The sequence below is a fragment of the Pristis pectinata genome, chromosome 14 (genome assembly GCF_009764475.1).
Source record: "Pristis pectinata isolate sPriPec2 chromosome 14, sPriPec2.1.pri, whole genome shotgun sequence".
Classification (NCBI taxonomy): domain Eukaryota; kingdom Metazoa; phylum Chordata; class Chondrichthyes; order Rhinopristiformes; family Pristidae; genus Pristis; species Pristis pectinata.
The window spans coordinates 5,572,618-5,595,657 of record NC_067418.1 but is presented as its reverse complement, the minus strand read 5'-3'; the positions used below and the strand labels follow the sequence as shown (position 1 = coordinate 5,595,657).

General features: G+C 46.9%; 1 protein-coding gene across 5 annotated transcripts in view; it reads left to right on the top strand.

The window, feature by feature from the left end:
- The window catches only part of hipk3a (homeodomain interacting protein kinase 3a), a 244,886-nt gene that overhangs the window by 209,664 nt on the left and 12,182 nt on the right, over window positions 1-23,040 (top strand). For all 5 annotated transcript variants that reach the window (XM_052029055.1, XM_052029053.1, XM_052029052.1 and 2 more), the window contains 4 exons: window positions 417-584; window positions 3,942-4,244; window positions 10,050-10,196; window positions 20,050-20,294. In XM_052029055.1, coding sequence (XP_051885015.1) covers window positions 417-584; window positions 3,942-4,244; window positions 10,050-10,196; window positions 20,050-20,294 — 863 coding nt within the window. The remainder of the gene's footprint in view (window positions 1-416; window positions 585-3,941; window positions 4,245-10,049; window positions 10,197-20,049; window positions 20,295-23,040) is intronic.

The window sequence follows — 23,040 nt, the reverse complement described above, 5'->3', positions numbered from 1 at the left end:
GTACACCTCTATCATGTCTCCTCTCATCGTCCTTCTCTCCAAAGAGTAAAGCCCTAGCTCCCTTAGTCTCTCCTCATAATGCATACTCTCCAAACCAGGCAGCATCCTGGTAAATCTCCTCTGCACCCTTTCCATTTTGTTTTTGTTCAGTAACATTTCTGTGAAGCACCTTGGGACGATTTGCTCCCTTACAATGCTGTTTAGATAGAAGTTGTTTGTTAACCATTGGCAACATCAGCAGTAAATAGATCGGGGTGTAGTTACCCTGTTTAAAATCAGGCGCTAATCCAGGCAGAACGCTGGTTAGAACACGGTTGAATAAAGCGCTGAGCATTCATTCCTTGGGGTTTCCGGGACGCCGCGTTTTTATTCCTCCGGTTGACCAGTCCGTCTCCTTTTCCTCTCTCCCCCCCCAGGAAGGTACGTGCCCCAGGCAGCCGTTACAGTTCCACGTTGCCGCAACATCTCTTAACCAATCAAATGGCACTGTCGGGCACGCAGCCCATCAATGTGGGAATCGCTCAGGTGGTCTGGACCCACCCTTGTGCTGTCAACAAGAAGAGGAACAGGCACTGTCAAAAGAGGTTAGTGAAGGTGTGGGGGGATGAGGCGGCATGGTAGCGTAGTGGTTAGCACGACGCTATTACAGCGCCAGCGATCGTGGTTTGATTCCCGTCGCTGTCTGTAAGGAGTTTATACGTTCTCCCGTGTCTGCGTGGGTTTCCTCCGGGTGCTCCTGTTTCCTCCCACATTCCAAAGACGTACGGGTAGGTCAATTTGGGTTTAAAATGGGCGGCACGGACCCATTGGGCCAGAGGGGCCTGTTACCACGCTGTAAATAAAATTTTAAAAAATTTAAAATTTAAGAAATGCCCGCTGCAGACATTCGGTTTCCTGATCCATGATAGTCCCTTTACAAGCCCAGTAAGAAAGAGCAGCACCGTGGCTAGTAGAGATGCTGCCTCACAGCACCAGAGACCCGGGTTCAGTCCTGACCTCCAGCGCTGTCTGTGTGGAGTTTGCACGTTCTCCCTGTGACCGTAGGTCTTTTGTCTGAGTGCTCCAGTTTCCTCCCACATCCCAAAGACATGCAGGTTGGTAGGTTAACCGGTCACTGTAAGTGGTAGAATCTGGGGGGAGTTGATGAGAATGTGGGGAAAATAAAAAAAATGAGATTAGTTTGGAATTAGTGCAAACGGTTGCTTTCTTGTCGACGTGGATTTGGTGGGCTGAAGTGCCTGTCTCTGAGCTGTATGTCTCTAAAATGGGGAAGGAGTTCAGCTGGGAATTGCTGAGTTGAAGAAGTCCCTCCCACAGTGATAGAGAGGAATAACCCAGAATCATGGCAGAGGAAGCTGCATGAATGTACGAAGGAGGAAGAAACAGAATGTTGTGGTGATGCATTTGGGCATGGTATTGGTACTGGTATTGCTATTGGTATTGGTATTGGTTTATTATTGTCACTTGCACCAAGGTACAGTGAAAAACTTGTCTTGCATACCGATTGTACAGGTCAATTCATTACACAGTGCAGTTACATTGAGTTAGTACAGAGTGCATTGAGGTAATACAGGTAAAAACAATAACAGTACAGAATAAAGTGTCACAGCTACAGAGAAAGTGCAGTGCAATAAGGTGCAAGGTCACAACAAGGTAGATCATGAGGTCATAGTCCATCTCATTGTATAAAGGAACCGTTCATTAGTCTTATCACAGTGGGGTAGAAGCTGTCCTTGAGCCTGGTGGTATGTGCCCTCGGGCTCCCGTATCTTCTACCTGATGGAAGAGGAGAGAAGAGAGAATGACCCGGGTGGGTGGGGTCTTTGATTATGCTGGCTGCTTCATCAAGGCAGCGAGAGGTAAAGACAGAGTCCATGGAGGGGAGGCTGGTGTCCATGACGTGCATTAACACCAGCATGGACCAGATGGGCCAAATGGTCTGCTTCTGTGTTATAAGTTGGATTCAAAGAGAAAATTCCATCCTGGCTTGCAGCATTTAAAAAATGATGCTCAAAAAATGTGTGTGTTTCTAAAATATGTCAGAATTTGTTGGGAAGCGTGTTGGTTTTTGTCAGTTTGAAGGGAACTGAACTGTTTCATGTCCTGTGGCTTGTTTGCAATAGGACTGTCCCTCAACAAGCCCATTGTTTAACTCCAGTGTTGCTGCAACACTTCCCTTATCTCAAGATCTATTCACTGCAGCAGCTCACTTTCAGGTCAGCAGATCCCAGATTGGAGGGGGTCTCACCTGTGACAGCGAGAGTTCACCAGTCTGGGCCAGGGTCAGAAGGAGCCGGGCAGATGGGACTAGCTCACTGGGCCACACAGTCGGCATGGACGATGCAGCATTTAAAAAATGACACTCCCCTATAATGTGAGACAAACAAGCACAGGACCCCGCCATTTAACATGAAACAGTTCAGTTCCCTTCGAACTGACAAAAACCAACACGCTTCCGAATGAATTCTGACATATTTTAGAAGGACACACATTACAGGTGAGTATCATTTTTTAAATGCTACAAGCCAGGATGGAATTTTGTGTTTGAATCCAACTTTGGCCCAACTCGTCCATGTGGTCCCATCTACCCGGCTCCTTCTGACCCTGGCCCAGAACTGGTAAACTCTTGCAGTCACAGGTGAGACCCCTCCAATCTGGGATCTGCTGACCTGAGCTGCTGAAGTGAATAGATCTTGAGATAAGGGAAGTCTTCCATGCTGTAAGACTCTATGAGCCAGCAGGAATGAGCTGGCATTCCTTTCTATTAATTGTGACTTTGTACTAATTAACACAAAACATTGGCCACGTTGGATCTTTATTCCTTGGACCATAGGAGAATGAGGGGGTGACCTCATAGAAGTTTATAAAATCCTGAGGGGTATGGATGAGGTGGAGGGTCATAGTCTTTTCCCCAGGGTTGGGGGGTCCGTCCACAACTAGAGGGCACAGATACAAGATAAGAGGGGTGAGATTTAAGAGAGACCTGAGGTGACTTCTTTACACAGAGGGTGGTGAGTACCTGGAATGAGCTGCCAGAGGAAGTGGTCGAGGCAGGTACAATTGCAACATTTAAGAGGCATTTGGATAGGTACATGGAGAGGAGGGGCTTAGAGGGCTGCGGGCTGAATGCGGGCAACTGGGACTAGCAGGGAGGATGCTGTGGTCAGCATGGGCCAGTTGGGCCGAAGGGCCTATTTCTGTACTGTATTACTCCATGACTCTTGTAACTGAGGAGCCAGTGAAGGGTCAGCCACACTGGAGTCCGAACTGAGGAGCCACTGACGGGTCAGCCACACTGGCGTCTGAACTGAGGAGCCAGTGAAGGGTCAGCCACACTGGTGCCTGAACTGAGGAGCCAGTGAAGGGTCAGCCACACTGGCATCTGAACTGAGGAGCCAGTGAAGAGTCAGCCACACTGGCGCCTGAACTGAGGAGCCAGTGAAGGGTCAGCCACACTGGTGCCTGAACTGAGGAGCCAGTGAAGGGTCAGCCACACTAGCGCCTGAACAGAGGAGCCAGTGAAGGGTCAGCCACAGTGGCGCCTGAACTGAGGAGGCAGTGAAGGGTCAGCCACACTGGAGCCTGAACTGAGGAGGCAGTGAAGGGTCAGCCACATTGGAGTCTGACTTGGGACGGGAGCTGGACGCTCATAAGGCAGCCATAAAGTAGGATGAGACCTCTCCCCACATTATCCACCCTCCCCTGAAAAACAGTTGGAGATGATGGTGAGAATAGGTCACAGGAAAAATCAGTGGGGGAATGGGATTGCCGTGAGAGCCGGCATGGACTAGATGGGCTGAATGGCCTCTTAGATTGGAAGGAAATGTGACACACCAAGGAAGATTACAGAGCCCCTGCGAGAGGTCAGTGATTGTGTGCCGGAGAGTAAGCAGCCTTCCGAACCTACGCCCACTCACCCTCACTGTCTTGTTTCCCAACAGGAGCAATACATCATCACAGAGCAGCCTGCAGGACATGACACCGGTCTCCCCAAAGACCACCAACAGCCCGAAGACTGGCAGTACAGGGGGCTGCCCAGTGGCACAGGACAATCAGAACGGCAAGGGTGACAGGGGCTACTGCTGCCCGGACACAGCCGGCCAGGATCTGGACGGCAACCTGATCGGCAACCAGCAACGCCAGACCATCATCATCGCTGACTCGCCGAGCCCCGCCGTTAGCGTCATCACCATCAGCAGCGACACAGACGATGAGGAGGCTTCCCAGAGCCACTCACCAGGAGAGTGAGTTCACTTTGGGGGAAAAGAATTGAAATTTGCACAATTCCATAAGGTTTCTCCTTGGAGCGACGGAGGATGAGGGGGGACCTGATAGAGGTGTATAAGATGATGAGAGGCATTGATCGTGTGGATAGTCAGAGGCTTTTTCCCAGGGCTGAAATGGTTGCCACAAGAAGACATAGGTTTAAGGTGCTGGGGAGTAGGTACAGAGGAGATGTCAGGGGTAAGTTTTTTACCCAGAGAGTGGTGAGTGTGTGGAATGGGCTGCCAGCAACGGTGGTGGAGGCGGATACGATAGGGTCTTTCAAGAGACTTTTGGATAGGTACATGGAGCTGAGAAAAATAGAGGGCTATGGGTAAGCCTGGTAATTTCTAAGGTAGGGACATGTTCGGCACAACTTTGTGGGCCGAAGGGCCTGAATTGTGCTGTAAACAAAAATAAAGTTTCCTTTACATCCTGTTGTTCATTTGCGAATTTGTGACCTCTAAACCTCTGGTGGCCATCATGAGATAGGGTAGACGGAATCTTTTTCCCAGGGTGGAAGTGTCAAATACTAGAGGGCATAGGTTTAAGGTGAGAGGGGGAGATGATGTGCAGGGCTAGTTTTTGTTTACGCAGAAAGTGGTAGGTGTGTGGAACGGGCTGCCAGAGGTAGTGGTGGAAGCCGATATGATGGTGGCATTCAAGAGGCCTTTAGACAGGCACATGAATATGCAGGGAATGGAGGGGTGTGGATCATGTGCTGGTAGAAGGGATGGGTTTAATTTGGCACCGTGCTCAGCACAGACATTGTGGGCTGAAGGATCTGTTCCTGTGCTGTACTGTGAGTCCCTTTACAATCGTCTTTCGGACTGCGACAGGTTGTGTGGATGATGTGCTAGGGAAGTCATTCAGCCCTTGAGCCTGCCTGTTAAAATCACAGCTAGTCTGCACCTTGTCTCCACATCCCTCAATTCCTCCTACTTAGAACAAACTAGTAGCCTCGGTCTTTCAAGCACCCAGCTCCTGCAGCCTTCTGCGTGGGAGGGGTTGGAGTTCAAGTTTATTGTCATCAGCACATGTACCCAGGGTATGAATGCCATGAAAATTATCTTTTTGCAACAGTAGCACGATGCATTGCAAGACGAGGACAGACATAAGTTAACAGAAACTTAAATTAACGTAAATTATACATATGCACAAAAATAAAGAACAAAATGAACAACGACTAATCTGCAAGGTTGAAAGAGAGATTTAAAAATAGTCTGAGGTAGTGTTACAGGGTTCATGTTTCTGCCACTCTTTATATAGGAAAAGGGCTCACTGATTTAATTGTGGAACATCCTGACAGTAATAAATGATAAATAAAAATTAAACTAACTCCCCACAATGAAGTTGATGGACTGCTGTGAGCACCCGATTGAATTCTTTTGCCATTTCAACCACAAGGATCGGATCACAGGTGCTCCCAGTATCCTGGCCAACAGCCAGCCCCATTGTACAGAAGTCATTCAGCCCACAGAGTGCCAGAGGCTGCTGATTGAAACAGTCATCCAGTTAGGCCCACACTCCCTGCTCTTTCTCCAGAGCCGGGGAAATAGATACGATTCATTGTTAGTCTGTGTCTCTGTGCCGATAAAATCATTGGAACCCAGTGAATAATTTGCTCATTGGCATACTTTCACAGGTAGTTTTTATTTGACGAAACACACAAACTCAAATCTGCCACCATTGAGGTGTGCTGAAGCCATTCACCATTCAGCTACCTGCACAGCTGCCAAAATATTAACATCAGGCGCCACCCTGTGGCTTCAGATGTATTGCTTCAGTATCGAGGAGCCAGGTGACAGTCAGTGATGGAGACCCGACAGTGAAGGTTTTGCTGATTATAATCAAAGTCAAAGTCGAGTTTAATGTCAAATGCACAAGTCCATGTCTGCATGGGTGCAATGAAAGACCTACTTGCAGTAGCATCACAGGCACATAGCATCATATCAGCAGCATTCACAAGAAATACCGAGCTAAACCTTGTGGCCCCTGATACTGCAGATAAAACCACTTCCTTCTGTCTGTGTGCTTCTGACTCCTGTTTAAGACTGAGCTTATAAAAAGGAGTGTTCTTTGTCACTGAGATGAAATTTCAAATCCCCCCTCTCCCCTCCGTCCCATTGGACACCCAAAATGAGCTTCTAACCGCTTTATTAACTAAAACCAGTTTGGCAAGTCAGGCAGCATCTTAGGAGAGAGATCCTCCAACCACTGCATTCTCTCCGTCAGTAAAGCCTCCTATTCTCACTTCTATATAGCTTTAAGGAGAGGTTAGGCAAACTTGGGTTATTTTCTCTGGAGCATCAGGGGCTGACAGGAGACCTGATTGAAGTTTATAACATTATGAGAGGCATAGATAAGAGTAGACAACCAGAATCTTTTCCCCAGGGTAGAAATGTCAAATACTAGAGGGCATAGCTTTAAGGAGCGAGGAGGAGAGTTTAAAGGAGATGTGCGAAGCAAGTTTTTTTAAAACAGAGAGTGGTAGGTGCTTGGAACACGCTGCCAGCGGTGATAGATATGATAGAGGCATTTAAGATGCTTTTAGATAGACACGTGGATATGCAGGGAATGGAGGGATGTGGATTGTGTGCAGGCAGAAGGGACTTAGTTTAATTTGGCATCATGTTCAGCACAGACACTGTGGGCCGAAGGGCCTGTTCCTGTGCTGTTCTATGTTGTAACGACACGAGATAAACAGGAGCAGTCAAAAAATTAGAACAATTCTCCCATGCAAAACCTCACAAGGTGTAACTAAAGAATAAACTTTGGGCCAAATTACCAGCTGCAGTCTCCGCTCTGCACCAAGTCCACCCATCTGTTGCTCCTGTTCTTGTTGAGCTCTGCTTGCTTTAAGCCCCCTCCTCCCCCACCACCCCCCCAACACATTTCCATTTCAACCACCGAATTCAGAATCCGGGTCCTTAATTACAGATCCCACCCACTCCCATTCCCTCCCACCTCAACCTTCCCTCCTGCCTCTGCTTACCTCTGCCACCCTGCTGCCTACGATATGACATGCACTCCTCTCACTGTGCACCACCACCAGTCCAGGGCCTTTGGTCAGCGTGGGCCAGTGATGCTCAGTCCCTCCTCCCCACACTCAACACTTCTCCCAGCTTCTCTTTATTCAGCCCTGGTCACCTCTTCCCAGCTCTTCTGCTACTTCAGCGGGAATTTGGGGAACCTAGTACGATAAAGATCCCTATTGCTGCCCTGTTCCCCCAGCCACCCAATTTAGCTGTAGGGCTCTGATAATTATTCCAACTCACTCTTCCAATTAGCGATATATTCTACCCCACAGATCTAATCCCATGAAAGGTGCCTGTGTAAAATTCCTCGTATCTTTCCTCTATACCCGAACATTCTACATTTTACCTTAAAATTAAATTAAGTTGGTTTATTATTGTCACATGTACCGAGGTACAACGAGTCACAGAGAAAGTGCAGTGCAGGCAGACAATAAGGTGCAAGGCCATAACAAGGTAGATTGTGAGGTCAAGAGTCCATCTTGTTGTACTTGGGGACCGTTCAATAGTCTTATAACAGTGGGCTAGAAGCTTTCTTTGAGCCTGGTGGTATGTGCTTTCAATTAGACATCTTTCAAATTAGAAAAATAACTGAGAAAGAAAGAGCAATTTGAAAATCTGTTCAAAATATCCATTGATTGAGATGATAGACAATGAAATGCCAAGATTTTTAGCTATTAAGGAAATTGAGCGATATCGGGCTAATGCAGGAAAGGGGTAAAAGGTCAGTCCACCCATGGTCTTATTAAACATTCGAGCAGGCACAGGCCAAGAATCAGGAGCAGGACACAGAGTTAAGTACGAAACCAAGGGCTCCTTTTATGTTGAGGAGCAGGAGAGTTCTCCCCTGTGCCATTTTTTATCTCTGAATCAATAACACAACAAAAATAATGCTGTTTGTGATGAATGCTCTTTGTGGGCGTTTGCTGTGTGTGAATTCCTACAGTCCCAACACATTGGAAGAACGTTACTGTGCGTGGGATGTTCCCAAGTCATGAAAAGCTCTCTGGAAACGCCAGTTTGTTACTTCTTTCAAGCGCTTAACACAACCAGGGGGAAGTGACATGTTAATGAGTTTCTGCCCACGAGCCAAAATCAAGCCCAAATTATGCCTGTTTTACAAGCGCTTGATGCAGGTACAAAATCACAGTGGCCAAGATCACAAGTTCATCTCCCGCCATCCCAGCCGAGCAATTTGAAGTGATTAAAATGGAGCTGAAACCATGATCCCAGTGGTTGGTGGAGCAGGGTCGAGGGACGGGCACCCAACACCCTCACCCATTTCCTATGTTCTGAAGGAATTGATATCTTTACTGGTGACCACATTGTGAGAAGGGTCCACTTGGTTCACTGATGTACTTGAGGGAAGGAAATCGACCCTCAGTTTGGTCTGCATGTGGTTCCAGATCCCTTAGTGCGCACGCCCTTTGACATGGACCACCCAGTTCAGGGGTAATTAGTGATGGGTATTAAATCCCAACCTTGCCAGCAGCATCCACATCCCTTGAAGGAATGCATTAAAAATCATGTTGACACCAGAGTCATGGAGTTGTATAGCACAGGACCAGGCCACTCGCCCAGACTGACCAAAGGGCCTATCTGAGCAAGTCCCATTTGCCTGCATTTTGCCCATTTCCCTCTCAACCTTTCCTATCCATGTACCTGTCCAAATGTCTTTTAAATGTTGTAAATGTACCTGCCTCAACCACTTCCTCTGGCAGCTCATTCCATATACGGACCACCCTCTGTGTGAAAAAGTTGCTCCTCAGGTCCCCTTTAAATCTCTCCCCTCTCACCTTAAACCTATGCCCTCTAGTTTTAGACTCCCCTACCCTGGGAAAAAGACTGTGGCCATCCACCTTATCTATGCCCCTTATGATTTTATAAACCCCTATAAGGTCTCTAGGTGTTCACAGTGCATGGAAAGACATTTCCCAGCATTTTACACTCAACACATTTAGGGAAATAATGTGGAAAGATACACCAATGTGAAATATTCACTGGTGGTTTTCACAGCTGAAGTGTGTGTGGTAGCGAAGCCTTGGATAGGGGAATATTTCGGGATTGATTCTCTGTAGGGGACACGTCCACCATTTCCTGTGCAGCAGGTGTGTAGTTCCAGAAGATGGGGAACAGTACACTGACTGTCTCTGAAGTTGACTCATCCTGAAAGTAATATAGCTGCCAGGGGTTGGAACACCAAAATAAAAGCAAAAGACAGCAAATAGTGGAAATCTGAATGGACAGTGCTAGAAAACTCAGTAATGTGGGTGGATGGAGAGTAGGCACAGGTTAACATTAGCATCACTTGGCTTTTATTTGGTGTGTCCCCCACCCCAAGGCATTTCTCAAGAGTCTTCTCAATGTTTGGTACCCAGATACACAAGGAGGAATCAGGAGAGGTGATCAGAAGCTTTAACGAGCCTCAGATCGACTTTGTACAGAATTGTTCAACATTTTTTGGCATGGATAAAGGGGGAGGGGGGTCAAAGTGCAGAGGGCCACAGAGATCAAGTGACGAGAAGGGTGATGGTGCAAGGGCAAATTTTACATGGTGATTCCACAAGTGGTGTCCAGAGGGGTTCAGTGGAACAGCAGAAGGGCCGTGAAACCTGGCAGAGGGGAGGAGATGGTTCTGGGGTTGGGGGCGGTGGGGGGAGGTTTGGGAACAACTGCTTTGTCGCAAACTGTTCTGTTTTATCTGAGGTGTGATGCTCTTTTCTTGTCCCCTCTCTGAACCTCCCACTGCAGTTGTAAAGGCAGCCCGGACTGCGAAGCTTGCCAGAGCACGCTGAACATCGACCGCGTGTGTTCGTTAAGTAGCCCCGACAGCACCCTGAGCACCAGCTCATCCAATTCTGCGCATTCCAGCCCGTCTCCCTGCAAGAGGCCAAACAGGTACGGACCATCGATGTTGTACAGGGTCGGGAGAAGTGGGCTTCCCGAGTAAGGTACAGACCTGGGCTCTGGAGAGGAGAGGCTCATGAATTCCCTCTGGTGCATACTTCAACACCAAGTTCCCTGTCTGTGGCATTCACAGTTGACCACGCATTCAAAATATTAGAGCCAGTAGCTCATGCAGATCATAGAATCCTACAGCAAAGTAGGCCATTCATCCTATCATGCCAGTGCTAGCTCTTTGAGGAATCCTCCAATTAATTCCACTCCTCTGCTCTTTCCCAGCAGCTCTGTAGTTTTACTTTTCCTTTTCAAGCATTTAAGATAAGATATCTTTATTAGTCACATTTACGTCGAAGCACACAGTGAAATGCATCTTTTGCGTAGAGTGTTCTGGGGGCAGCCCGCAAGTGTCGCCACGCTTCCGGCACCAACATTGCATGCCCACAACTTCCCATATATCTTTGGAATGTGGGAGGAAACCGGAGCACCCGGAGGAAACCCACGCAGACGTAGGGAGAACATACAAACTCCTTACAGACAGCGGTGGGAATTGAACCTGGGTCACTGACGCTGTAAAGCGTTACACTAACCACTACACTACTGGCTGTCTCCCCTCTACTCTTTCAGTCTAGATGAAGGGTCTCGACCCGAAACGTCGACTGTCTATTTCCCTCCACAGATGTTGCCTGACCCGCTGATTTTTAATCCAATTTCCTTTCGCATGTTCCTGTTGACCTTGATTTCACCACCAGGGCAGGTTGCACCACATAAATATTTCTCCCTCTCTTCCCACTGGTCTTCCAATTAGCTTAATTCCATGCTCTCTGGTTACCAGCTCTGCTGCCAATGGAAACAAAAAAATGAAAATCAAAAAAAAAACTGCAGGTGCTGGAAATCTGAAACAAAAACCGAAAACGCTGGAAACACTCAGCAGGTCGGGCAGCATCTGTGGAGAGAGAAGCACCTTGTCAGAACAGGGAATGGGAAATGCTGGAAGTTCCCAGGTCTGACAAAGGGTCACAGACTGTATCTCTTTCCACGATGCCTCCTGACCTGTTTATCCAGCATTTTCTATTCTTGTGCAATGGAAGTCAATTTCTTTATGTACTCTGGAGAAGACCTTTGTATTTTTGATCACCTCCACCAGGCGACTCAGTGGCACAGCCAGCATAGCCGCTGCCTCCTAGCTCCAGGGTCAGATCCTGACCTCGGGTGCTTCCTGTATGGAGTTTGCACGTTCTCCCCGGGTGCTCCAGTTTCCTCTCACATCCCAAAGATGTGCTGGTTGCTAGGTTAATTGGCCGTTGTAAATTGTTTCTTGTGAGTGGGAGAATCTGAGGAGGAGTTGATGAGAATGTGGGGAGAATTTTTAAAAAATGGATAGTCAGCAGGGACTCGATAGGCTGAAGGGCCTATTTCCGCACTATAAATCTCTCTGACTGTATTAATCCTCTCCTGTTCGAAAGAGAACAGCTCCAGCTTCTCCACTCTCCACACATGACTGAGGTCCCTGGTAGGTCATCAAATCAGAGGATACTGACCACAGTGGAGGACGCTCTTCAGCCTGTTGTGTCCACCCTGGTCAAAAAGAACTCTGATCCCTGTACCTGGTCACAGCTCTTCAGGGATACATCCAAGAACCGTCATTTGAGTTTCAGGCAGTGAATCTCAGACTTACCCCAACACTGTGTGAAAACATTTTTCCTCGTCTCCCCTCCAGCAATGACTCTGGATCTTTGTCCTTTGGTTTTGCCTCTCCACTGCCCTCCTTATGTACTCGGTCTGGACCCCTTGAGGTCATCACATGCATCAATTAAGTCCTCGGCCTCCTCCATTGCAGAATAAAACAACCTCAGTGTATCCAGTCTTTCCTCATAGCCTTCCCAATCCTGGTAAATCACCTCTGCATCCTGCGCGATACAGTCACATCCGTGATGGCATGAACTGTATGTCATGCTCAAGTAGTGTTGTATATCTGCTGTAACCTCCTCGCTTTATACTCTGAGCCTTGGCTAATCAAGGAGGGTATATCTTGTGCAACAAAACACAGAACGCTGGAAGAACTCAGCAGGACAAACAGCATCCGTGGAGGCAAAAGGTATAGGTCAATGTTTTGGGTCAAGACACTGCACCAGGACCCTCCCTTAGTCCTTCTACCGATTATTATAAGTATTTATCTCTTGTTTTTGATTCCTCTGCTGAAGGTACCCTCGTGCATGGTCTCGACCTGAAACATGAACTGACAGCTTTACTCCTCCACAGATGCTGCTTGACCCTCTGAGTTCTTCCAGCATTTGTGCTTTGTTCCAGATTCCAGTATCTGCATCATGAGAGAATCTCGTGTACCTTTTTCACCATCTTACGGATCTTCTGTGCTACATTTAAGGATCTGTCGACATACACTTTATAGTCCTTCTATTGCCCCACACCACTCAATATATGCCCATGTATTGTGCACATGGAGCATGTCTTATGAGGATAGGCTGAATGAGCTGGGGCTTTTCTCTTTGGAGAGAGGGAGGATTAGAGGTGATAGAGGTGTACAAGATGATAAGAGGCATAGATCAAGTGGACAATCAGAGACTTTTTCCCAGGGCGACAATGGCTAACACGAGGGGACATAATTATAAGGTGATTGGAGAAAAGTATAAGGGGGATGTTAGGGGTAAGTTTTTTACACAGAGAGTGGTGGGTGCGTGGAACGCACTGCCGGCAGAGGTTGTGGGGGCAGATACATTAGGGACATTTAAGAGACTCTTAGATAGCCACATGAATGATAGAGAAATAGAGGGCTATGTGGGAGGGAAGGGTTAGATAGATATCAGAGCAGGATAAAATGTCGGCACAACATTGTGGGCCGAAGGGCCTGTACTGTGCTGTAATGTTCTATGTTCTATGCTCAAGAACAGCTTCTTCCCCACGGCTATCAGAGTGTTCCCTAAACATTGTATAACTGTATTCCCTATATAACTGGAGCAAGACATCATTACTCTAGTACTCAGATCCCTCAAGGTTGCCGCGCAGGTCGATAGGGTTGTTAAGAAGTTGTATGGTGTGTTGGCCTTCATTAGTCGGGGTATTGAGTTCAAGAGCCCTGAGGTGATGTTGCAGCTCTATAGAACTCTGGTTAGACCACACTGGAGTATTGTGTTCATTTTGGTTGGCTCATTATAGGAAGGATGTGGAAGCTTTAGAGAGGGTGCAGAGGAGATTTACCAGGATGCTGCCTGAATTGGAGAGCATGTCTTATGAGGATAGGTTGAGCAAGCTAGGGCTTTACTCTTTGGAGAGAGGGAGGACGAGAGGTGACTTGATAGAGGTGTACAAGATGATAAGAGGCATAGATCGAGTGGACAGTCAGAGACTTTTTCCCAGGGTGAAAATGGCTAACACGAGGGGATTTTAAGGTGATTGGAGGAAGGTATAAGGGGGGAATGTCAGGGGTAATTTTTTTTTCCACACAGAGAGTGATGGGTGTGTGGAATGCACTGCCGGCAGAGGTTGTGGGGGCAGATATATTGGGGACATTTAAGAGACTTAGATAGACACGTGAATGATAGAGAAATGGGGGGCTATGTGGGAGGGAAGGGTTAGATAGATCTTAGAGCAGGATAAAATGTCGGCACAACATTGTGGGCCAAAGGGCCTGTACTGTGCTGTAGTGTTCTATGTTTTACACTCCCTTGCTGCTTGCACCTCCCAACTGCATCACCTTGCACTTCTCCAGATTAAATTGTATTTCCCATTTTTTTCATGAATTATTAAATAAAACACTGACTATTGCTCCATAAGGAAATGGAAGCAAAAGAGAATGAACTGTGACAGTGTGGGAATGTTTGGTTAAAATGGATTTTGATAAAGGATAATTCCAGTAATACCAGAGAATTTCTACTCTGTCAAATAATGGGATTCTAAACACATCCAGAAGTATGAAACAGAGGATGGTGGTCCTTTGATGTCTCAGCCCAAGTGTCAAATATTTATCTCTCCAGTATGAACCTTTCAGTCACCTATTTCAGTCCTAGATTTATTTTAACATATTGATGAGCATTGGTAATGGATTTATTATTGTCACATGTACTGAGATAAAATGAAAGACTTTGTTTTGCATACCATCCATACAGATCATTCCAAAACGTAAGTACATCAAGGTAGTACAAAGGGAAAAGCAATAGCAGAATCCAGTATATCGTGTTACAGTTACAGAACAGAGAAAGTACAGTGCAGGTAGACAAATAAGGTACAAGGACCACAACGAGGTAGATTGAGAGATCGAGAGTTCATCCTTATCGTACAAGAGGTCCGTTCAAGAATCTGATAACAGTGGGATAGAAGCTGTCCTTTAGCCTGGTGGTGCGTGTTTTCAAGCTTTTGTATCTTCTCCCCTATGGAAGGGGGGAGAAGAGAGAATGACCGTGGTGGGAGGGTCCTTTGTTTATGTCGGCTGCTTTCCCAAGGCAGCGGAAAGTGCAGACAGAGTCAATGGAGGGGAGGCTGGTTTGTGTGATGGACTGGGCTGTGTTCACAACTGTCTGCAATTTCATGCAGCCTTAGGCAGAACAGTTGCCGTATCAAGCCTTGATACCTCTGGATAGGATGGTTTCTATGGTGCCCCTATAAAAATTGGTGAGTGTCAAAGGGGACTTGCTGAGTTTCCTGGCTGTACACCAGGGACAAAGCAATTCATCCTGATCTGGTTGGACCACATAAAGCACAGCTGAACCTTCTTGTAGGATTATCCCGGAATTCTGGTCATCTAACTATAGGAAGGATATCAGTAAGATTGAAAGAGTGCAGAGGAGATTTACTAGAATGTTGCCGGGTCTTCAGGAGTTGAGTTACAGGGAAAGATTGAACAGGTTAGGACTTTATTCCTTGGAGCTCAGAAGAATAAGGGGAGATTTGATAGAGGTTTACAAAATTATGAGGGGTATAAACAGAGTAAATGCGAGTAGGCGCTTTTCACCTAGATTAAGAGAGATAAGTACCAGAGGACATGGCTTTACGGTGAAAGGTGAAAGGTTTAGGGGGAACATTAGGGGGAACTTCTTCACTCAAAGAGTGGTGGGAGTGTGGAACAAGCTGCCATCTGACGTGGTAAATGCGGGCTCACTCTTAAGCTTTAAGAATAAATTGGATAGATACATGGATGGGAGAGGTCTGGAGGGCTATGGAGTAGGTGCAGGTCAATGGGACTAGCGGAATAAAGTTTTGGCAGAGACTAGAAGGGCCGAATGGCCTGTTTTCTGTGCTGTAGTGTTCTATAGTTCTACAACACCTGGTTTGTTTCTTCTTAAACCCCTTCTTAATTCCTCTCTAAAATGCACAAGGATTTCTCCACCTCACTCGCCTCCTCAAATTTATCTCTTTGACCCAGTTCTTGGTTATTGACTGTAATACATAATTAAATACCTGCTGTGAAATTTTGTTTGATAATGTTCCAGCGCAACGCTTTGGGACAATATAAAGACAAGCTATTGTTTCTGTGATAAGGCCTTTGTTTCTTGGTGATGGATATATAATGCTTCAGCCTCAAGCTCTGCAAAGTCTTCTCTCGTTGATAAGAAGAAGAACAGGAAGTAACTCATCCCCTCGACCCCATGACCTCACTATAGCTAGTTACCTTTGCCCCAAATTCTCTGTAACCTTAAGTTAACGAAAATCTCTAAATTTTAGGTATACATTTAGCAATTGGTCTTGCATCAAATGCCGAAGGCTTTGAAAGTTTTCCATATCCCCATCATCCTTTGTCTGTAGTGTTTCATAATCTCACTCCTAAAAGGTCTCCCTCTAATTTTTAGACCATACCCACCAATGGCAGATCCCAAGCCTGTGGAAGTGGTCTCTGTTGCTCTGTTAGTTCCACATAATGTCTTGAAAGCTTAAATCAAAGCAGCCGTTCATCTTCAAAGAAGTGTCACTTTTAATTAATCCTTAAGAGTCCAGGTATCATTCTGGTAAGTCCGCTCTACACTCCCTGCAATCTTAAAGTGCTCAGTAATCAGGATACAGAACAGTGCCATGTATAAGTGCAGAAAGGTTTGGTAAGGGGAAGCATATCATGGTGCTAGCACTGGTGTTACCAGCCAGGCATGGCATTAGAATCCTAGTGTGAAGCACTGCCTCAAGTTCTGAATGTTAAGACATGTTCTTCCAGCAAATAACTAGTTCAGCTTGAAGCTTTCAGATCCACTGTGAGGTGTGTTGTCTCAGTGAGGTCGACCTTGATCTCTGCTTGTGCTTTCCAGAATGATGTCTTGCCGTGTGTTGCAGCCTTTCATGGCTGCACTGACAGGGAAGTTAATGTGTCCTGCATGCCACACGAGGGCAGTGATACCGAGCCGTGCTGTTGCCTTGGCATGCAAGGAAGGAGCCTTCAGTTCTTGGCTGGCGCAGCAGCTGGCTCTCCTGAATGCCTCTGACGCAGAAAAACAAGTTGAGGCGTGTTAGAGAGGGGTCATAATCTGGCACTGGGCAGTGGATAAGTGAGGAAAGGCGTTCCAAGGCATGGATTTGTAGGAGGTTTTAGTTGAAGCGTGTACCTAATACCAGGGTTAGTGACAAGAACTGAAAGGATAGATGTATAATTTTCACAAGATTATTTATAACTTAATCAGAATTCATGGCTCGGAAGGTTAATTTCAAACAACCCAAACTTTTTTCATCCTTTAAACCTGATGCGCGTTGGGAGCACTGCCACGATTTAACTCCTGACTTCTCCAAGGTGGATTTTTGTTGAAGGACCTTCTTGTATTTCCTTCTGACAGTCACAGTGATGGGGACAGGGGTAGGAATACTATGGAGCTGCCCCTGTATGACCTACTGCTTACGGGTCTTAGTCACTATCCGACTTGTACAGAAGAAAAGCATTTAGCTATGTGTGGGTTACGAGCAATTATTCATATAGAGTACCTGTTGACACTGCTAATAAGGAGCTAACCTGTGTACCAGAGCATCCATGGCTTGAGAGGTTTCTGTACAAAGAACCAACCACTCAGCCTGTGGAAACGCTCCACCTTCTGAGATGGAGGTTTGAGGGTTCATGGAGACACAGGAGACTGCAGATGCCGGAATCTGGAGCAAAAAACAAACTGCTGGAGGAACTCAGTGGGTCAGGCAGCGTCTGTGGAGGGAAACAGTCGACATTTCAGGTCGAGACCCTTCACCTGGACTGAAAGGTAGAGGGGAGATAGTCAGTATAAAGAGGTGAGGGGAAGGGGCGGAGCAAGATCTGGCAGGTGATAGGTGGATCCATGTGAGGAGGGTGATAGGCAGACGGAGAAGGGGAGGGTGGGGGTAGCGACAGAGGCTGGGAGGTGATAGGTGGAGGTGACAAAGGGCTGCAGATGGTGGGATCTGATAGGAGAGGAAGGTAGAGCACCACCTTCAACCTTATTACACACAATGCTCTTGATGTGGCCTCCTCTATACTGGTGAGACCAAGCACAGACAAGGAGACCACTGTGCCAAGGACCTGCACTCTGTCCACCATGGAGCTCCTGGTTGCCAGCCAATTTAATTCCCCTCCCCATTCCCACACTGACCCATCTGTCCTCGGCCTCCTCCACTGCCAGGGTAAGATTAACTGCAAACTATAGGAACAGCACCTCGTTTTCCCCCGGGTACTCTACAACTTGTTGGCATGAACAATGAATTCTCCATTTTCAGGTAACCTGCTCTCCCTCTGTCCCTTTTCTCTCTCCCCCTGATCTACCCAGTTCCTCCTACACCCACCCCAGCCCCCATCACCCTGTTTCTTTCCCCTCCTCCCAGCCTCTCGCTATTTCCACCCTTCCATAAGACATAGGAGCAGAATTAGGCCATTCGGCCCATCGAGTCTGCTCTGCCATTCAATCATGGCTGATTTATTTTTCCGTCTCAACCCCATTCTCCTGCCTTCTCCACGTGACCTTTGACGCCCTTACTAATCAAGAACCTATCAACCTCCACTTAAAATATACCCAATGATTTGGCCTCGACAGATGTCTGTGGCAATGAATTCCACAGATTCACCACCCTCTGGCTAAGGAAATTCCTCCTCATCTCTGCTCTGAGGCTGTGCCCTCTGGTCCAAGACTCTCCCACTACTGGAAACATCCTCTCCACGTCCACTCTATCCAGGCCTTTCCATATTCAGTAGGTTTCAATGAGATCCACCCCCCCCCCCCCCCCCCCCTCATCCTTCTAACCTCCAGCAAGTACAGGCCCAGGCCCAGAGTAATCAAACACTCCTCATATGTTAACCCTTCCATTCCTGGGATCATTCTTGTAAACCTCCTCTGGACCCTCTCCAATGCCTGCACATCCTTTCTTAAATATGGAGCCCAAAATACCTCAAATGTGGTCTGACCAACACCTTATAAAGCTTCAGCATTACATCCTTGCTTTTGTATTCTAATCCTCTTGAAATGAGTGCTAACATTGCATTTGCCTTCCTTACTACTGACTCAAGTTAATCTAAAGTTAACCTTCTGGGAATTCCATACTGGGAATCCCAAGTCCCTTTGCACCTCCAATTTCTGAATTCGCTTCCCGTTTAGAAAATAGTCTCTGCCTTTATTCCTTCTACCAAAGTGCATGACTGTACACTTCCCTACGCTGTATTCCTTCTGCCACTTCTTTGCCCATTCTCCCAACTTGTCCAAATCCTTCTGCAGACTCCCTGCTTCCTCAACACTATCTGCCCCTCCACCTATCTTTGTATTATCCGCAAACTTGGCCACAAAGCCATCAATTCCGTCATCTAGATCATTAGCATATAACGTGAAAAGTAGCGGACCCAACACCGACCCCTGCGGAACACCACTAGTTACCAGCAACCAACCAGAAAAGGCCCCCTTTATTCCCACTCTTTGCCTTCTGCCAGTCAGCCAATCTTCTATCCATGCTGGTACCTTTCCTGTAATACCATGGGCTCCTATCTTGTTTAGCAGCCTCATGTGCAGCACCTTGTCAAAGGCCTTCTGAAAATCCAAGTAAATGACATCCACCGACTCTCCTTTGTCTATCCTGTCTGTTACTTCCTCAAAGAATTCCAACAGATTTATCAGGCAAGATCTCCTCTTAAGGAAACCATGCTGACTTCAGCATATTTTATCATGTGCTTCCCTCCTCCATTTACCTATCACCCCTCCGCACCTGGATCTGTCCATCGCTTGCCAGCTCTTGTTCCACCCCTTCCCCTCACCTCTTTACGCTGGCTCTCTCCCCTCTGCTCTTTCAGTCCAGGTGAAGGGTCTCGACCCGAAACGTCAACTGTCCATTTCCCTCCACAGATGCTGCCTGACCCGCTGAGTCCCTCCACAGTTTGTATTTTGTTTAAGGGTTTATGTCGTGTTCCAGGGATTATGTAGAATAAGAGCTTTCAAGTTCACCCTATGGTTGGACCAATGTTTGTACTACACCATTGTGATTAATAAAATTATCTGATCGTTGCTGGAGACATGAGACCACAGATGCTGGAATCTGAAGCAAAAAACAAACTGCTGGAGGAACTCAGCAGGTCAGGCAGCATCTGGTCCAGGTGAAGGGTCTCAACCCGAAACGTTGACTGCCCATTTCCCTCCGTAGATGCTGCCTGACCCGCTGAGTTCCTCCAGCATCTTGTTTATTGCTACTTTGCTGTTTGTGGGAGCTTGGTGTGTGCAAACTGGCTGCCGTTGTACTGTATGTAGCAGCAAGTGAGTCTTCAAAAAGAATGGAGCTCTGTTGCCTCAGTTTCTTTGGGGAGGACCTGAGGTTGTCTGTATGTCCAGTTTCTTTTTGTGCAGCAACACTGTGGTGGCAGTTTTTTATTGTTTCGGTTGAGAGCAATATCTGAACCGGTGCGTTCTAACCCTTCGCATTCCAGCATGTCCGAGGATGAGCGAGAGAGCGGCTGCGACACTGTGGACGGATCGCCGGCCACCGACTCTTCCGGCCAGAACGAAAGCCCCTTCCTGGAGGAGCGATTCCTTCAGGACGCTGCCAACCAGAACACGGGTGGTCTGAGCTCCAAGGCAACCGATAGCACCAAGCCCGCTGTGCGCACCATAGTGGTGCAAAACAGCAACTCAATCTCCGTAACAGACTTCAGTGAGCGGGTTTCAAACACAGGTAGGTGCCTGCCTTTTATGCCTGATCCAGGAGAATAGGACCTGCAACAGTCGCAGAAAGAAGCAGCACGAGAATTAATTTAAGGCTGGGAAAGGCACAGGTTTATTATTGTCAAAAGTACCAAGGAACAGTGAAAATCTTTGTTTTGCATGCCATCCATACAGATCAAAGTCAAAGTGGAGTTTATTGTCATATGCGCAAGTACATGTATGCACAGGTGCAATGAAAAACTTACTTGCAGCAGCATCACAGGCACAGCATCAGATAAGCAGCATTCACAAGAAAAATTAAACATAAATTATACATAAATTTTCCAAGAAGGAACACAATTAGAACAAAAAAAATGTCCATTTTAGTGCAAAGTGATCAAACTGGTCCTGGTGTTGCTATACCGTAGTGATTAGGTTTGTGCTGGTTGGTTCAAGAACCAAATGTTTGAAGGGAAGTTGCTGTTCTTGAACCTGGTGGTGTGGGACTCCAGGCTTCTGTACCTCCTGCCCGATGGTAGCTGTGAGAAGATGGCAGTGCAAGGGAAAACAATAACAGAATGCAGAATTAAGTGTTACAGTTACAGAGAAAGTGCAGTGCAGGCTGACAACAAGGTGCAAGGTCATAACGAGGTAGATTGTGAGGTCAGGAGCCCATCTTATCGTACAAGAGGTCCATTCAAGAGTCTTATAACAGCAGGATAGAAGCTGTCCTTGAGCCTGGTGGTACGTGCTTTCAGGCTTCTGTGTCTTATGCCCGATGGGAGGGGGGGAGAAGAGAGAATGTCTGGGGTGGGTGGGGCAGGTTTATCAATAAAGGGCAGTTAATTACATAATTAAAGTCCAATCCTAGAAAATGTCAGTACAAGTTGAAACTCTCCAGTGTCTCCCCCTTGGGACCTGACCAGTCCTCAGAGAGTCATACAGAACGGAAATAGGCCCTTCGGCCCAACTCGTCCATGTTGACCAAGGTGTCCATCTAAGCCCATTTGGCCCAGATCCCTCTAAACCTTTCCTATCCATGATCCTGTCCAAGTACCTTTTAAATGTTGTTATTGTACCCATTTCAGCCACAAAAACTGAGTTAAGGTGGATGATCTTACAGCAGAACCGGCCAGTTCTGACACAAACAGAGATGGATGGTTATCTGAAAGTACTGAATTAGTTTTAATTCTCCGGCATTTAATCCTCCGGGCTACAACATGCCTGGACTCCTAGAGCATTACAGCATAGAAACAGGCCAATCATGGTGTCCACCAAACTAGTCCCATTTGCCCGCATTTGGCACGTATCCCTGTAAACCCCTCCTATCCATGTACTTATCCAAATGTCTTCCGAATGTTGTTATTTCTACCTGCCTCAACCACTTTCTCTGGCAGGTTATTCCATATACGCACCACCCTGTGTGTGAAGGAGTTGCCCCTTGAGTCCCTTTTAAACCTTTCCACTCTCACCTTAAACCTCTGCCCTCTAGTTTTTGATTCCCTTTCCCTGGGAAGAAGACTGTGTGCATTCACCCTATCTATGCCCCTCATGATTTTATACACCTCCATAAGATCACCCCTCTGTCTCCTACGCTCCAAGGAATAAAGTCCTAGCCTACCCAACCTCTCCCTATAACTCAGGTCCTCGAGTCCTGGCAACATCCTCGTAAGTCTTCTTTGCAGCTTAATGATCTCTTTCCTGTAAGCGGGTAACCAATACGTACACAATATCCCAGGTGCGGCCTCACCAACATCTTGTACAGCTGCAACATAACGTCCCAACTCCTATACTCAGTGCCCTGACTGATGAAGGCCAGCGTGCTGAACACCTTCTTCACTAGCCCATCTATCTGTGACGCCACTTTCAGAGAACCACGTACTTGTACTCCTTGGTCCCTCTCTTCTACAACATTCCTCAGGGCTCTACTGATCACTGTGAAAGAGCTGGATTGCAGAAAATCCAAACCACAGAAATTGCCCCCATTCATCTTCCTTTGAGCAGGGGAATGGTTTAATCTAAGTATAGACACTCTCCAGTTTCCGTAATCGTCTCTCCTCGCGTTTCCTTAAGTCAGAACCGCTGTTGGCTGAGATTGGTATTGGTGTTGGTTTATTATAGTCACTTGTACCGAGGTACAGTGAAAAACTTGTCTTGCATACCGATTGTACAGGTCAATTCATTACACAGTGCATTGAGGTAGTACAGGGTAAAAACAATAACAGAATACAGAGTAAAGTGTCACAGCTACAGGGAAGTGCATTGCAGGTAGACAATAAGAGGGAGAATGTCCGGGGTGGGTGGGGTCTTTGATTATGCTGGCTGCTTCACCAAGGCAGCAAGAAGTATAGACAGAGTCCATGGAGGGAAGGCTGGTTTCCATGATATGCTGGGCTGTGTCCACAACTCTCTGCAGTTGCTTGCAGTCCTGGGCAGAGCAGTTGCCGTACCAAGCTGTGATGTATCCGGATAGGACGCTTTCTATGGTGCATCTATAAAAGCTGGTGAGTGTCAAAGGGGACATGCCAAATTTCCTTAGCCTTCTGAGGAAGTAGAGGTGCTGGTGAGCTTCCTTGGCCGTGGTGTCTATGTGGTTGGACCAGGACAGGCTATTGGTGATGTTCACATCACCAATTGAAAGTTGATTGCTTTCAACTGAGATCGCAAAAGTTGCACTGGTAGGTTAATTAGCTACAAGTTAGTGTAGATCTTAGTTAATTTTAGATCTTCGTTAGAATTAGTTAATTGGTATAGATGTGAACTACAGATCCAAACCA